This window comes from Polyergus mexicanus, unplaced genomic scaffold (assembly GCF_030449975.1).
Source record: "Polyergus mexicanus isolate NDT 795.1 unplaced genomic scaffold, iyPolMexi1.0 SCAF_19, whole genome shotgun sequence".
In the NCBI taxonomy this organism is placed as follows: Eukaryota; Metazoa; Arthropoda; class Insecta; order Hymenoptera; family Formicidae; genus Polyergus; species Polyergus mexicanus.
Genome location: NW_027223339.1, coordinates 5,403,267 through 5,420,268, shown reverse-complemented (window position 1 = coordinate 5,420,268; position 17,002 = coordinate 5,403,267). Strand labels below are relative to the sequence as shown.

At 31.3% G+C, this 17,002-nt stretch overlaps 1 protein-coding gene across 5 annotated transcripts in view; it reads left to right on the top strand.

Annotated features, from left to right (window-relative positions):
• The window catches only part of Babo (TGF-beta receptor type-1 babo), a 40,083-nt gene extending 23,255 nt beyond the window's left edge, over positions 1-16,828 (top strand). For 2 of the 5 annotated variants that reach the window (XM_070311147.1, XM_070311148.1), the window contains exons 4-8: positions 6,032-6,265; positions 7,120-7,353; positions 7,644-7,984; positions 8,526-8,765; positions 9,041-16,828. In XM_070311147.1, the coding sequence (XP_070167248.1) occupies positions 6,032-6,265; positions 7,120-7,353; positions 7,644-7,984; positions 8,526-8,765; positions 9,041-9,163 (1,172 nt within the window). In that variant the 3' untranslated portion in view covers positions 9,164-16,828. Of the gene's footprint in view, positions 1-141; positions 351-6,031; positions 6,266-7,119; positions 7,354-7,643; positions 7,985-8,525; positions 8,766-9,040 lie in introns of all 5 variants that reach the window. The other 3 variants (XR_011448170.1, XM_070311146.1, XM_070311145.1) reach the window with 3 other exon arrangements.
• Positions 16,829-17,002: the final 174 nt, after the last annotated feature.

Below are 17,002 nucleotides of genomic sequence, written 5' to 3'. Positions count from 1 at the left end.
TAATCCGCTAAAACGTTTTGTCCTGTACCTCTACGAGTATGTTACGTCATCTTTACAGCAGACACGGAAAACGCTTTTTGGCGATGTGAACGTCGCAGTCTGGTCCGCGGCAGTATTCGTCATGTAAATTATTTTCCTTAGGTGTTACAATAAGACGAATTTCTTTCCGGACACCGAGTACTCGGTCTGGTGCACCACGAACAGTACGCTACGCGGTCCAGATGACATCGAATTCGTGATCGCCTGTTGTGATCATTCCGACTACTGCAATCGCGATCTAAGGCCCTCCTTTCCCACTCACGAGTCCAGAGGTCAGCCGTATTCTCGCTTCGCGAGTCACCTCGAAAGAGGTACAATAAATCGCAGCTAAAGCGGCTGCCGCGAAATTCCTCGCCAAGGTTGCTTCGCTCGCAAAGTTTACTTCCCCGAAAGATTCTCGTGCAAATAAACTTGTCAATAAATTCAAAGGATTCAATGGTGGAATCCATAATAAGAAATTCATAAGCAGTACATAATATCTATTTAAAACGGAAAAAGTAAATTTTTAATAAAAAACAAAAGAAAAAAGTAAATATATATATATATATTATAAGTTGTTATCAATGAATATTTTTATTCTGATTATTTAAATTTTTTGATTGGTATATTTTTAATAATAGATAGTTTGTATAGCTTGTTTTGTAATTAGGTAATCCAATATTCATCGAGATACAGAGCGATATATAACTAACAGCAGCTATTACGTGTAATCCCGCTCAATAGTTTAAAAAAAAATTAATAATGCGTTTTTTTTTTTTTTTTAATTGAAGAACGTGTTAATAATAAAAGCGGTTTAAATTAGATTTGGGAAAAAAAGTTCAACTTATCGATATTTTGTTGAAACATCGAATTTTTTATAATCGATATTAAAGTTTTTGAATATTAAATTTTCTATTTCCTTGTCTCATGATATGATGATTTGGTAACTTTTGAACGCGCGCGTTACATCAACAACTTATATAACAACTTACGTATTGAAACTGTTGATTTATGCGTAGAGTGATACAACGAGTAAAGGACTTCGAGTTCTCGGAAAAAGCGAGAAAGAAGGATAAATTCAAATAAGCTATTGAATTCTGTCAAGTAATGCAGTCCGCGAAACTTTTTTTGAGATTCTAATTGTATTTCAATGGCACTTGAAATATTATTGGCAGATTTATATGTTCCGGGAAAATTTATATTTATTATTTTCTATAGACGTACGGTATGACGTTTTATTAATTTATTGTTTTGTATAGACGTTTTGTATAACATTTTTCTTTTGACAATAAGTATTTTACAACAATTATTATAAGATTCTTAATTTTATCTTATGATACTTTTACCTCTCTTTAGCATTTTTTTCTCTACTACAGTTTATTTTTATTAATTTAATATAATTTAATATTTTTTACTATTTCTAAAATTTTAATTAAATACATATATATTCTCTCTTTATCATACATGTAAATCTGTCATTGTTCGAATTGCGACGCTTTAGCTTTTCGTTTCGAAAAGCCTTTTTGGATTGCGAATTAACGGGGAAAGAATTTTTCTGACGGCGACCTTGGTGAGGCACGCGTGCAACAATGATGAGGGAAACGGGGGGAGGGGGGGGGGTAACGATTATCGATTTTCTACGCTTTTGTGAATTGTCTGGGCGCGCACTTTTCACACAGGTTCTGTCTCCTATGTATTCCCCACGTTTCACGTTTTCGTGCCATTTATCTTGCTTGTGCTGAGCTGACAAGACAAGGAACGGACTGGCTGCCATCGACCGACAATTTTCTTTATCGCAATCGCATTTATCGTATTTTTTTTCGCTTAGGACGAGTTTTTGCTGCAATAGAATTCGACATTTTATTGCTGCTACAGAATGATGCTGTTTCGTTGCACAATGTAAGATATATTTGAACTATGCAATGCACATGCAGTGCGCATATTATCTTTAGCGTCTTTAAAAAGATTATATAAATATATATATATATATACATATAGCGCGCTTTATATATAATATGTATTAAATCTGAAATGTCTCGCATTTTGATCATATTGAACATATTTTGGCGTTAAGTAAAACTCGCAGAATGACTTATTTAAAAATATTATTATTTGAATGAAATAATATATATGTTAAATTAATTATTTAAATACATATTTTATTTATTTTTATATACATTGCTAAAAGAACTTAATACACTGGACTTTAAATATGTGTGTAAATGTACGGTATCATTACATCGTACGCTCATATATCGCGTGCATCTCCTGTTCATAATAAAGAGGGGACGCAGATAACTCTCCTATTCTGTATATGTTACGTGTAGATAAGATAATAACGGGTCGTGTTCCAATGCATTTTGCAACGCTGAGAAAATCTGATAAAACACCGAGGGCATTCCTCTCTCGGACCATGTTATCATTTTGTATGTAACTAGAGTATGCTAATTTTTTAGAACACAAACGCTTGTCAGTGTCATTTTAACACATCTTTGTAACTTTTGCATATATTTAAAAATTCTTTAAAATTAAATAATACAGAATTATAGTGATATAATATATAGTTTTTATTATTTGAAACATTTATTTACACGAATCGTATAAATAATTAGTATTGTAGGATTAAACAAATTTCCAATAATATATATTTCGTTAAAAATGACAAGTTTTGCGAAATAAAATTTCACATACGAGAACGATATGTGTTATATGCAAAATTGTTATTGATCGATATGCAAGCCGATTCAATTTACTGATTTGAGGTTTTGATTATGAATTCAAATTTAATAAAAGGCGAAGCCAGATCTATTTGACTATATTGAAATATTTGCATACTATTAATCTGTGTATATATATATAAAACTCAAATCAATTGAAAATGGAATTACTTTCTGAAAGAATCAGTTAATAGTTGACCGATGATGATAAAAAAAACAAAGTTGTCAGTTATTGCACATGGTCTGTATAGTTGAAACTATTAGAGAGATACAGAATTCTGTGGAGAACGTATCGTTGATATCTATATCAGCAAATTTTGATGGCGAATAACGGACGAACGTGGATGCAATTTGCCAGCGCGAATGGAATAGTCCGACCTCGGGAATATAAGGTAACGAAGCGTATGCAACGCGATTTGAACGAAGGGATGATATAATAGACTGAAAGCGATATTCATCCATTATACGTGTCCCAATAAATTTACGAATACGGCCATTTATCGGCAAGTATCTCCACAGCAAGGATTTGATATTGGCACGAGACGCGCGTTATATGCTCGCTTATGGAATTTGATGTTTACGTGGCAGTTTAATCAATTTCGATGGGGATTTATCGGCGGCACACATGGAAAAGATATTTTCGCATTAATCTATTACATTGTTTATCAATGTATTATCAATTTTGTAAAATAGTTATATATATTTGATGTTTTTCATATATCATTAAGAAGTATCTTCATTTTTAAATGAATTCAAGTAAAAATTGAGTATGAAAGAGTTATGTGTGACGTTCTAGTTAGTTAATAAGCGATCTCATATTTCTCATGTATTATATATTTTTGAAGTTCGAAATATTTTAAGAATGATAACAAATCTCTGTCAAATTTGGTGATTTTAATACACGCATTAAACTACAAAGAAATAATCTTGAAAGAATAAATGTAGTAATAGAATTTTTTTATTTTAATATTTAACATTTTTTAATACGTTTTTTTTATTAAGAAATATTATTGAAATCAATGTTTAATTATAGTCATATATGGTATGTGTTGGCTAAAATATCCAAAATATTTTATACGGAAAATATCTTTCGATTCTTATAAATTATCATGCACTTCTACGAGTCTGTTGATTGTATGCAAGAACTTATAAATATTATGCAACGAAACAGCCAAAAAGTTTTTATTTAAGAGACGTATTTTTGCGAACGATACTTTTTTATAATGTCAGCAAGGTGCACATCTTATATTATCTCTCATTGTCTCATGATTTGGGAAAATCATCGTTGGATCATTCATCAGTGAAATCGCTATGTTGCCTGGGCCACATCGCATTGAAATCTTCATAGAAATCCATATTCAATTATATCGTGATTCTACCTGCATATTCACAGATAATCCTACCAATTGAATTCTCCAGCCGTTCGATTCCACGATGAACCATAGTTGTTTGCTTTAATTTATTCGAATTTTATCATTTCCAATCCTTACATCCTGCGGAGTGATATCTCTTGATATGTCTCTACATTAATCATTTTAACTCAAGAACGGTTTTTTGAGAGTTTTAATAACGAGAGAGTTTTTTGGGGAAAAGTTATTAATTTATATTGCACGAATAGGCTTTAATTATTTATACGTACGAAATGTTTTATAATTAATATAATTAAGTTTAGATGCGCGCATAGTTTTTAAAAATTATCTTTCTTGGCGGAAATTTACTTATGAAACATTATCGTGGCAATTTTTTAAACATATATATTAAATATTTTTATTGGCCTTGTATAAATCACCAAAATTTATTGAGAGATACACTAAATATACGATATTTACGCTTTATCTCTATGAAATATTTCGTATACATATATTTATAAATATACTTCCTCGTAAATTAATTGTTTCGGGAATCTGCGAATCTTCTGATTCATTTTATATCGTGAATTTTAAATATTGGATTAGTATAAATCGAAATAAACAAATTATTTTTAAATAGTTTCTTATTTGATGTTATATCGTGACAATTTGATTAGCTCTTTCGAATATTGTTCAACATTATTTTCGCTTACCGTTCGTGTAGTTTTTCAATGAGTGACCGATTAACAGCATTTGTACGCTTCGAAAGAAGTTCTTGGCGTTCTTCAACTTTACGACTCACAGGTAAGTCCAAGTATGTGCTCAACGTGCTGCAAACGTCTTGATAAAACGCGTTGAAAAAACGTCTTATCTACAATGTAATCTATCATGACGAGAATTTCATTGTTGTATCACGTATAACAAGAGATTACTATTACGAATTTAACGCTTAGAGATTCTAACGATCAGTCCTTCGGTGAACAAAACATGTCTGTTCCGAGCATAAATGAAGATAAAAAACCGCGATAAACGATTGTTTTTGTGCATTCATAGTTTGTATCATTAATATCTGTCAAAAGTCTATAAAAATATAAGACTCAAGATTATTAGAAAAACTTACTTGGTTTACCTTGCAAGATCCATATCAAATTCAAACTTGAAATTAACAATTAAGATAATGATAAATTATCAAGGCGCAATTGTACGTTTGTGCACACGATCGATTTTTGAATAGATTTCAGATTTTTTTTTTCAGCCAGAGGTTTTTTCTGTCAGAGGTTCAGCTACGAATCAAGTTATTGGTGAAATAATTTGTATAAAAATTGCTCAAAATCTTGTCCCCATCGCATTAAGTCCCCCTTGAATGTATTTGTTTTAACCGCTATTAACACTGTGAGATCGCTTCATGCTCTTCATTTTACTGGCATTTTGTTGCATATCTGTCTTTGCATGTTTTTGCTTTTCGCTGGACGCCTATATCTTTAGGCTTTCTCTCCTGGAAATCTGCTTGCGCTTGCTTACTTTCGAATCAACGATGCAATACTGATCCCGATCAATATACTCCTACGAAGTTTTTTTGCTTTTAAAATCAGTGGTATTCAACTTTTTTTATTTAAAAAAAAAAAAAATAGTTTGTCGCAGATAATACCGTGTAAACGTTGACAAAAGTGAGCAACATGTGAGGAATCACAAGTTTTTTGCTATATTACATAACGGAGCTGCATTTAAGAGACAATTTTTTGCATCCATGCAATTTGCCCGCGAACCTTGAGACACAGTATGTGGCACGCATCCGGGGGTATGCGTGTCACGGAGTTGAATACCGCTGGCATAATGACGTATGGAATACGGCGTCATTTGAGCATGGTGCATCACGGTTGAAATTAACATTTCTCCGTCGATGCTTCCCACATAGAAAAATAATAATCGGACATATCTTACCAAAAGTGTCGTCGAGCGGTGACGATGCGACGTGGGTCACCTGGAAAATGGCCTTGACGATAGCACTGCCAATATGCGCGATCTGCGTAATCGTTATGGTCATCTATCACATACACATGACCAAAAAGAGACCGGCCAGACACTTCCCGGACGATTCGCTGGAGGCTCCGGATCGGCCGATTCTGGGCGGTGTCACCATCAGGGACATGTTGGAGATGACTACAAGCGGTAGCGGCTCGGGTAGGTCAAACTAAATTAAAGTTGGTCATTCGATATTGAATGATAATTTTGAAAGGCAATGATAAATTTTTCAATCTTCACGGAGTTACTTTGATAGAAATCATCTCATGGAAATATGCTTAGTATTTTATATCAGAGCATACATTTATCAATAATTATTCAGAAAATAATAAATATAAACAATTTATGTTATTGAAAATGGCGAGCTTGATTTTTAAATATAACTTCTTGATTACAGCCATTTATCTTTGCTGTTTCCTTAGCAAATATATCAAATTGTGTACATGCGTGCGTCTCTATACTTGTGAACATAAAATATTAATTTTTTGCATAAATTTACTTTATGTAATTCTAAAAAATTATTGAGATTTTATATATAAGCAAAAAAATGTGATTTAATATTTAATTCTATCAATTTCTCGATTGTTAAATATATAATTGATAATTACACCATTTCAATTATACATAAAATAATTTATAATGAATAAAAATATATACTGTTTTTTTAATAATATTTTTAAAATTTTTTAATTGATTTTTTTTTCTTAAACGCATTCAATATACACTTGTCTCGTAGATATAATATTATATACTAACATGTAACGCGCGCATATGAGCCTCTGCCATTAAAATTTATAAATTTTGATTATTGAATTCGCAAAATTTAATTCAATAAATCATTATAATGTTTGATTTGTTTACTAATATATTTTATATAAAGTCGCTGTTGTGTTTGCCGCATATGCGTGTTTAATTTATTCGTCTCTCGAAATATGATCCACTAACAACGCGACGCGTGACTCATCTTCAATCATACTGAAATTTACGTTCTCCAATGCCCATCCTCTCTCAAGTAGGCCTGCCGCTTCTGGTACAACGGAGCATAGCGCGCCAGATTCAGCTCGTGGAGACGATCGGAAAGGGTCGCTTCGGCGAGGTTTGGCGCGGTCGTTGGCGCGGCGAAAATGTCGCCGTGAAAATCTTTAGTTCGCGGGAAGAGAGATCCTGGTTTCGGGAAGCGGAGATTTATCAGACTGTCATGTTGAGGCATGACAACATTTTAGGTTTCATCGCTGCCGATAATAAAGGTATTGTAGGACATTTCCTGTATCAACATTTAAATTTAAATTTGGTAAAATCTCGAAAAAGTAGAAACGTAATTTAATGTCTTTACAACGTGTCTGTCAAACGTTGTATATTTTGTTGTTATTTATTTTAAAAAGAATTTATAACGTTCTCTATTTATTTTCATTACATATTTTATCATCTTTTAAAAGCTTTATGCAGCTGTTAAAAGCTATAGCAATTAAATTAAATCTCTAGAATAAATCGTTGATTGATCAATCTTTTTTTTTTTTTTTTTTTTTTTTTTTGGTAGATAACGGTACGTGGACACAGTTGTGGCTGATAACGGATTATCACGAGAAGGGCTCGCTCTTCGATTACCTCAACAGATCAACCGTCGACACGAACGGTATGATAAGGATGGCCTTGTCGATCGCTACCGGCTTGGCGCATCTTCACATGGAAATAGTCGGCACGCAAGGCAAGCCGGCAATCGCTCATCGGGACCTGAAGTCAAAAAATATTCTTGTGAAGACTAATGGTACCTGCGCCATAGGCGATCTTGGATTAGCCGTCAGGCACGACGTAATCACGGATACCGTCGACATTCAGCTCAACAACAGAGTCGGCACGAAACGATACATGGCGCCTGAGGTAATTATCGTTATTATGTTAAAAAAATTATTTCTTTGATTCTAGGTATAATTTATACTTCCTATTTTCGAGAAAAGCAAAAAAAAAGTTAATTTTAATTACGACTATAATAATAAATACTAATAAAAGTTAATAATATTGATAGGCAATATACATTATCCTGATAAGAACATTGAATTTTTATTATTTTTATTAGTTTTATTAGTTTTATTTATCGAGATATTTTACCAATTATTTAATTTATTTTTTAATGACTACTCTGGGATTAGAGGTAAAATTTCATCCATAATTCTTTAAAATTTTGATCATCAATTTATCTCTCTTTTTTTTTAAAGCAAGTGAGAAACAGTAGTAAAATTATATATAATTTTAGCTAGATAATATAATTCTTTTTATTGACAGAAATACTTGAGAGTAAAGTAATTTTCGGTAAAAATATATGGAAAGATAATAATTATCAGCGAAGATAATTCGAGTGGACCTGCACACCCGATCAGGAAAGCAGCTCTTCAGTAAGCATGCAAACGTTTTCTGCTTTCAGGTTCTTGAAGAGACGATAAACATGAACCACTTCGACTCGTTCAAGAGGGCCGATGTATACGCGCTCGGCCTGATCCTTTGGGAGATCGCTAGGCGTTGCAATGTCGGCGGGATTCACGATGAGTATCAGCTGCCCTTTTATGATTTGGTGCCTTCCGATCCAACTATCGAGGAAATGCGGAAAGTTGTGTGTATGGACCGACAACGACCATCGATACCGAATCGATGGCAGTCAATCGAAGTAAGTATCGAAGCGAAAAAAATAATTTAAATGTACATCAAATAAATAGTCCTTTGCCCATAAAACTATTCTGCGCATAGGAAAATAAATTATAAATCATATTGATTTAATCTTTAATTGATCATTTTTTGTATTTGCATACGTATGTTTATCCGTACGTCTTAAAACTACAATTAACATTATAGCTATATGTATAAAGAACTTATTAATTAATTATCTTTATATGATGTAAAATTAAATTGATAATTAATTGACGATTTGTTTTATTTATTTAGGCATTGCAAGTAATGTCGAAGGTAATGAAAGAATGTTGGTACCATAACGCTGCCGCCAGACTGACCGCACTCAGGATCAAGAAATCGCTTGCTAATTATGGCGCAATGGAAGACCTGAAGTAGATTAAGCTTTCACCGGAAAGCTCTTCAACGGAAGAGTTACTAAAAAATCGATTGGTATGTATGTGTGAAAAATTTTGATGATATGTTGCTGTCGAAAACTTCGATGCAATAGAATAGAACTTTCGATAGTGTGAAGAGATATTCTCCGAGAGTTAATCCGAGGAATAGCACGAAAAAAAGACCGACTATAGTTATAGGATTCCTTTATGCGAGATTGATCTCGATTTTCGAGTAAGAATATTGTACGAATATAATTGATATAATCCAGTTGGGCTGTTGGCGGCAAGTTGTGAGCAGAAAAAATGGAACGGATTTTCAAGCGTATCGGTCGATTTGGACGATTAATAGCAAACGGTAAGAAAAAAACTTGATTACTTTAATCCCGATGATTAGTCACTCAAGCGAACGGATTAATAAAAAATCGCGCCGTTCGGTTAATCGAGCGATCGTTCGCGTCGCACAAATTTACACATGCACGCACACTCTGCTGCATATTTATTATAATAATACTAATGAGTATGAATAAATAATGAAATATACAAATTTATTATATAGCAATGTTTATTAATTAATACTAATGAGTATAGATTTATATATTAATATGTATACACATATGTATATATATATATATATATATATATATATATATATATATATAATTATATATTATACATATTTGCGTTAGTAGAATATAATCGATTCGATTAACCGAACTATTCATTTTTGTTTGGGCGATTTTGTCAAGAGACACGGTAATGTCTCGCACCAAGTCACGCGTAAATAAATTATTTCAATGATATATTTGACACATTCGCACCAGTACGACTTATCGGAAATAATCATTGGGATATTACATGAGATTTAAACGTATCAACCTCAGCTACGATTGAACGCGTTAATAGAGTAAGAAAGGCCTTTACAATGGGATAACAATTTACTATATTAGTTTCGAAAATTTACGGTAGAAATTCGCTATTTTACCAATGCGTGCAGAGACTGGGAGCATTTACCTTACACCATGTTACAAAAGAAATATGCATATCTTTTGGTTTGCCTTCCTTTCGAAAAGAGTGCCGACTTCATCGATTTAAATGATTATATAGGATGGATAGAAAAACCGAACAATCGGCACGGACGATGGCATTCATTAAATTTGGATAGTTTGGATGAAGCCTAATCTAATCTAACCTATATACTTTTTTGTCGAAAACAAAAAATTCATCGATGAAAGAGTGTATCGATAAAATTTTGGACATAGAAACTGCCAGGATTGTTAACAAGAATGTCCATCTTTTTATGTGTAAACTATGTGTGGAACTTTGGTGCATTGTCCGGTTTTACTTATCGATCCTATACTCTTAGTATAGTAGACACAAAACCGAATGTTTTGCTCAAAACGAATATTTTTGCGTAATCACACGAAAGATGATGCGAGGCGCAATGGGATACAGCGAGACTTTCGAAGTATGTTTTTTTTATGACGTAAAAAGATTGAAATTGAAGTTAAATTCAAGAGCACGTGTATCGTGGCATGAAAGGAACATGAGTACATGAGAAACGTGCGAGAATTAAATTGAAGTTGGACTAGGACTGAGAATGAAAAAGAGAAGAAGAAGCGAGAAAACAAATTTGATAAAAAGAGAATCGTTGAAAAATCTATATTTTTTCGGAAATTTATTTTTTTGCGTGGAAGGAAGAAAGGAATGAAATATAGCGAAGATGAACATTTTAATTAAATATATTAGACGAAGAATATATTAGAGCGTACGTAGTTATAGGCAAGAAGAAACCAACTGGAATAAAATAAATATAATTTGTGCTTTTTCCAAATAATTTATTAAATATGTTGCTATATCAGTTTTAACAACGGATTTTTTTATAATCGATTATACTATAATAGCTTGTTGTATATGTGAAGCATCAAGAAAAAATTAAGAAAATTTTAATGTAAAAATATGGCGTACCATATAATAAATTTCAATAACAAAAACAAGACAAGATCTGTAAAAAGCACTTCAGTTTGTTTGAAGTAAATAAAATTTATTGATTTTTTAATTTATGTAATATAATTTTATTCTTACTCTTATTATAAACTAATATAAAAATATTTTGTTATAATAAAAAAAAGGTATTTTCAGTTGGTTTTTTTCTGATATAATTACGTTTAAGAGTTTTTTTGATTATTTCCATTGAATTGTATTAATATATACGTTATTTTGGTTTAAAAAAAAGCTCTGCTGAATGCTATTTTATACATTTAAAAAGAAATTAATTTAGATTCTAAAGAAAGTGTCACATAAACTTCACATATATATTTATGCGCTGTATTTCAGTGAGTTGAAAAGCAATCGTAGTGCTCGAGATAGGTATATAAATTTGGTACACTGCAAGATTGAGAGAATGTGACAAATATGCATACGCAGAATGCTTCACTGCGAAATATAATGATATAATTATCGACGAGGAAGAGGAGAGATTGTTTCTCCTTACTTGTTTATTCGCGAAGAATAGAGCAGATTCTTCTCTTCTTCCATGAATAATTAATTATATCGGTAATAATGTATAGTGTATACTTTGGACGAAGTGAGAAAGAAATATGGAAAGCGATTTATTTGGAATGAAAGAAAGCAGGTGAGTAATGTTGCGTGAAATATAAGAGAATTCAGAAGAGAGAACACAGGAAAATAAGAATCTGCGTCATCCAATAGTCAAAGTAAAAGTCTGCAAAGTTACAATTATTATTATATTATAGGAGAAAGAACGGAGGATCCTTCGAGCATATAATCGTATTTTTATATTGTTTTTTACCGATGATGTTGATTGAACATCATGCTAATTTTCTTCTTCCGTTTTTACATGTCGCAATGTTTCGACCCAGTTGCAATAGTTTCATGTGTATGGACGCGTGCTTTATATTATATATATTTAGCTTTTTATATAAATCGGTGCAGATAGTTCTTAATTTACTAATGTAACTAATGTAATCTAATATGAACCACCATCTCTCTAATATAAATCATACATATCTTTTAATAAATATATAAATTTTAAATTCTTTAATAAAGAAACAAAGTAACTATAACAAAAAAAAAAAAAAAATTAATTTTAACAGTTTCTCTAAGAATATATTATTCTTATTAATTTTTAAAAATTATATATGTATTTAAATATGTGTATATGTACAATAGATACGTGCATACGTGTGTATATTTTACCTTTGCTAATATTGCTAATATTATTTTATATATTCTTATAAATATTATCGTAATCAAATACGTTTAAAAATTGTATACAACGCTATTATTATTTAACATATTTTTGAACTGCAAATTAAGAACAATCCGTACTTCAATGTAAATGGAGATAGATAGATAAAATGTATCTCTAAAACTCAAATCGTCCATTATTATTGAGGAAATGTTTTTTCTGGCAGGTAAGATGAGACAAAAGCAACGAATCACACGATTCGATTGTAATGGAGTGACATGACACATGCTCGTCGCGGATCGCAATTCACTAAAAGACTGAAAATCTAATGTTCGATTAATATTCGATTAATAAATACTGATTAATTAAGATTGAAATCAGAGACATTCACTTTTATTCTTTTATCTTCAAGTTAATCGTGATCCTAATATACTAACACTTAGGATAGTTTTGCTTATATGCTTTTTAATTTGAAGTTAGAAGTCAATTTTTTCCGATTATTTTTGATTGACAAAATAATGCTGCTGATTTTTCGATGTTCTGAATTTGATTTTCATTTATTGATATTAGACGAATCTTATTGAATCAAAAATCTTTAATTTTTCTATCGCTATTGTAATCTTATCTTTCTTTTCTCGCTTGTATCTCGTTTTATTCCGTTTCATATTTTGTCATTTCTCTCGAAATCAGTTTAATAATTTCCTATCTCATATTTTCAATCATTGCGAAAATAGATGTAAGACTGAGCTGTCTTAAAAGTAATTAGATATCTTCTACATATTTCCTAACTTTTTTTTTTAAAGATAAATACGAGGTCTCGAGGGCGAGGGTTTATATTCTTGAGAAAATTTTTGAACTTGATCTTTATCCTAAACTTTATACTAGACTTAACAAACAGAAGTTTATATGTAAAGAATGTTTCTTAAATTCGGCTACAAACCGGAAGCATAATAATGACCGGTGATATTACGCGTGTACATCGTGCGGGTCCTAACGAACTATTGCTCCGAAAGCGGAGTCTCGTTTCTTTGCTCGCTCCAATACATTCCTGTTATAACATGTAAGTTAATTTATCATACGTAAATAATGATAGCCCGTGCATTGGTGAAATATGGCGGTGACGTTTTTAACATACTGTGTATTCTCGATGTGCACAGATTTGTCGATTAAACGTCGCAAGCTCGATATGTCCCCCGCAGCTGTTTCCATATACTGCTAGTACAACTCTCTGTGCCAATACCTGACCGAGTATTAATTAAAACGAGAGAAAGAAATAAAATAGTAATATACATTTTATTTCCATAGCGAGTTGCATTCGCTCTTAAATAAGGAAAAATATCTTCAACATAGACTCGCGTGTTAAAAGTTTCATATGTGTTATGGACGTTAAATCTAAGTTTCAGGCTTAAAGATTAGATATCACAAAATATAAATCCTTACAGGACACAAATTTCTTTTAATTCACACGTATATTTGGCAGAAAATATACATCCAACACATAAAGAAGATTCAAAAACTAAATCGAATCATAATATTAATTCGAGTCAATATATTACTTGAATGTTATTTAAAAAGATATTTTTCCTCTTTACACACATTCATATCCATCGCTAGCTATATTTCCGGGCGACGATATCAATGTCACTCCTGATCTCTTCTTGATAATTAATTGTACTATCGAGATTGCAACTGGGTCGCCAAACCGTCAAACAGTCTGATTTATATCCGACAAATGCCGAACTGCCAAATGATATTTCATCCTCTGCCTTTTCCTTACTGTTTAAACCTACTTTCCTCCCTCCTCCCCATACATACTTGTACAAAAGAGTAACAATAAATTAGAAGAGAACATTGCACACGCAATTAATGCGCGTATCGATTCCGCTAGAGGGAAAGAAACTTGGTACCTTTAAGACGATTCACCGTCTATTTTATTTTACGCTTTAGATACCAGTGTTTATAATGATTACCGGTGAGAAAAGGAAAAACTTGTTATCGGAGAAAGACGCATTGTCCTGATACTTTATATTAGGTGTATTATAGATATTTTATATATTATGTGCATGTGTATATACATTTTAGGGGGAGAAGAGTTATATTAAGTATATTAGAGATATCCTATTTTATATATATATGGCAGAAAAAAAATCGGAGAGTTACAGAATCGATATTAATATTATGCTAATTGCTTTACTTCTGTCTTGTTTGCTGTGTAATACGGCTGAAATTAGATGTATAAAACATAGTAATCGTCAATATGTTAACACCAGCCGTTTTGCCACATTTTATCGCTATTTATAATTTATAAGTAGGGTGTTTATTATTTTACAATGAAGAAAAGAAATTTTATTTCTTTTATTTTTATTTGTAAAAAGATATTTTTATTTTGATAGATAAAAATTATACAGTAATTAGTCTAATGACAAATTGTTGAGTCTTATAATTAAAAAATGATTATATGTAATCATTCAATGAGAACAGTGCGATTTTTTAATCGATGACATTACGCATTATATATTATATAAATAATCATTGCTGATTGCTGAAGATTTATAGACCAAAAATATTTTTTATTTGGTTTAGAAGAGATGTTGCGAATTTTGAACGATTATTGTAAGGTTTTTAGAGAAACAACTTTTATTCTATATATTTTTCTTCATAATCTTGAACAAATGTGTCTAATCATGATTACAATATTTTATTTGTAGTTTATCTTGTTTTATTAATTTTTGTGTTGTTTTTATAGCGTTATTTGTATTAAAAAAATCAGTTTATACAACTTTGTTAAATGGATTATACATATAATTTCGAGTATTTGTTTAATCAGGTAAAAGTATAGTTGCGTTATATGTGAAATTTTAAATATATCGGAAAAGTTTGTTATAACTTTGCTAATTTATTGTCTCCTCCATTTTGAGTATTAACTTAAATTATGATTTATTATTTCGCTAGTCTCTCGCGCTACTTGATGCAAATAAAAATTAAAACACAAAACAGGAAAGATTAAATTGCTTATATTCATGATGAATTCTTTATTTCTTTTGAATTACGCTATTAGCTTATTGTTAGATAGAGGATGTATATATATGTGTGTGTGTACGCGCGCGTACACACACACACACACACCCTCCCCCCACACACATGTATAAAATATTAATATTATTATCGATGATTTATTAATCATCATTATTATATTATTGTTTTTACTCTCTGTGTTTCTCACTTTATTGTATGATACTCTGTACATAATAGTGTAAATGTTTATCGACAACTTATATATAATGATAGAACGAGTACTTGTAATTTCCGTAATAATGGGTGGGTGAGTTGGTGAATGGTATAGTTTTTTTTTTTCTGCAATTATTCGTAATGTTTGTAACGAGTATGTCGCGTCTCTTCTATTTTCTCCATCTGCTTTTAAATATACCGTGATTAATATACCATTGTGTCACAGAAGGTTGTTGCTGTAAAAAGTTTATCTTGAAATAGAAGAAATTTGCGAAATGTTGTCAGCTTATATTATAATAGAAATAAAGAAATAAAAAGTCGAAAAGTTCCAACGTTAATACAAAGCGAGATTTATCATGAAATGAAATCTATATCGAGCCGAGTTGTTTGAAATATCGGATATTGCAGAATGCATATTGATTATAATAAAAATAAAATATATAAAAGTCGCAAATTACAAAAATATAACTAAAAAACGAGAATATGGAGAGCAGCAACGCTTTCTATGATTATATTTTTTGCTAGAAAGTTTCTCGATTGGGTGTATATTCGAAAGACTGAAATACTTATTCTTCTCGAAGTGAAATGATCTATTGTGTTAATACAAGTCACGAACATGCGAAAGCACCGATGATCCCATGAGTTACCGTTTTCTATAATTATCGCAATATCGTATCTCGCATGTCTCGTGACTCAATTACAGCAATCAGCTCTATCGAGATCGTTCTACGTTTCTCCGTTAATAATGAACGAACAATACGTCGTTCTGCGAATGAACTTTTTACGCCTTCATTTTTCATTAGAATCGAATTTTCTACGATTTATAAAATAGAAACCGGTGACTTGTTTAATCAATTAATTAATTGCTGCCGCTGTATAAAGCGTGCCTGGCGGTGTGGATGAATCTTAATATTGTTAATAGATATACGTACCTAATGTTATTAATTATTATTAACTTCTGATTTGTAATTGGAAACGCGAGATTGTTGGAGCCCAACGTACGAGATGAGATTTATCGGCATTTTATCGTGCAACATTTTTCTAATCATTCAACGCAAGAAAAATTTGATAAAATAGATTTAACGATTTTACAGGTACACGATTAGAAATAAAAACTCTCATACGTTTTGGGTTTCACAAATCCGGCTTTTCTAAACGGATCCTACTAATAAACGCCATAGTGGTCCGAAAATTAAAAATTAGCTCGAATATAAATTAAATTTACTTTAATGTACCTCTTTGTTTATTCCTTGGATCTTTCCTCTTTGCATTTTATATATTTTACAATTAATAATTGAAGTACGTTATCTTTATAATAAAATTGGAATAATAAAAAAATATGGAAATATTTTCATAATTTTTATATATTTATATAATGTGAGATAAACTCTTGATGATTAAGTG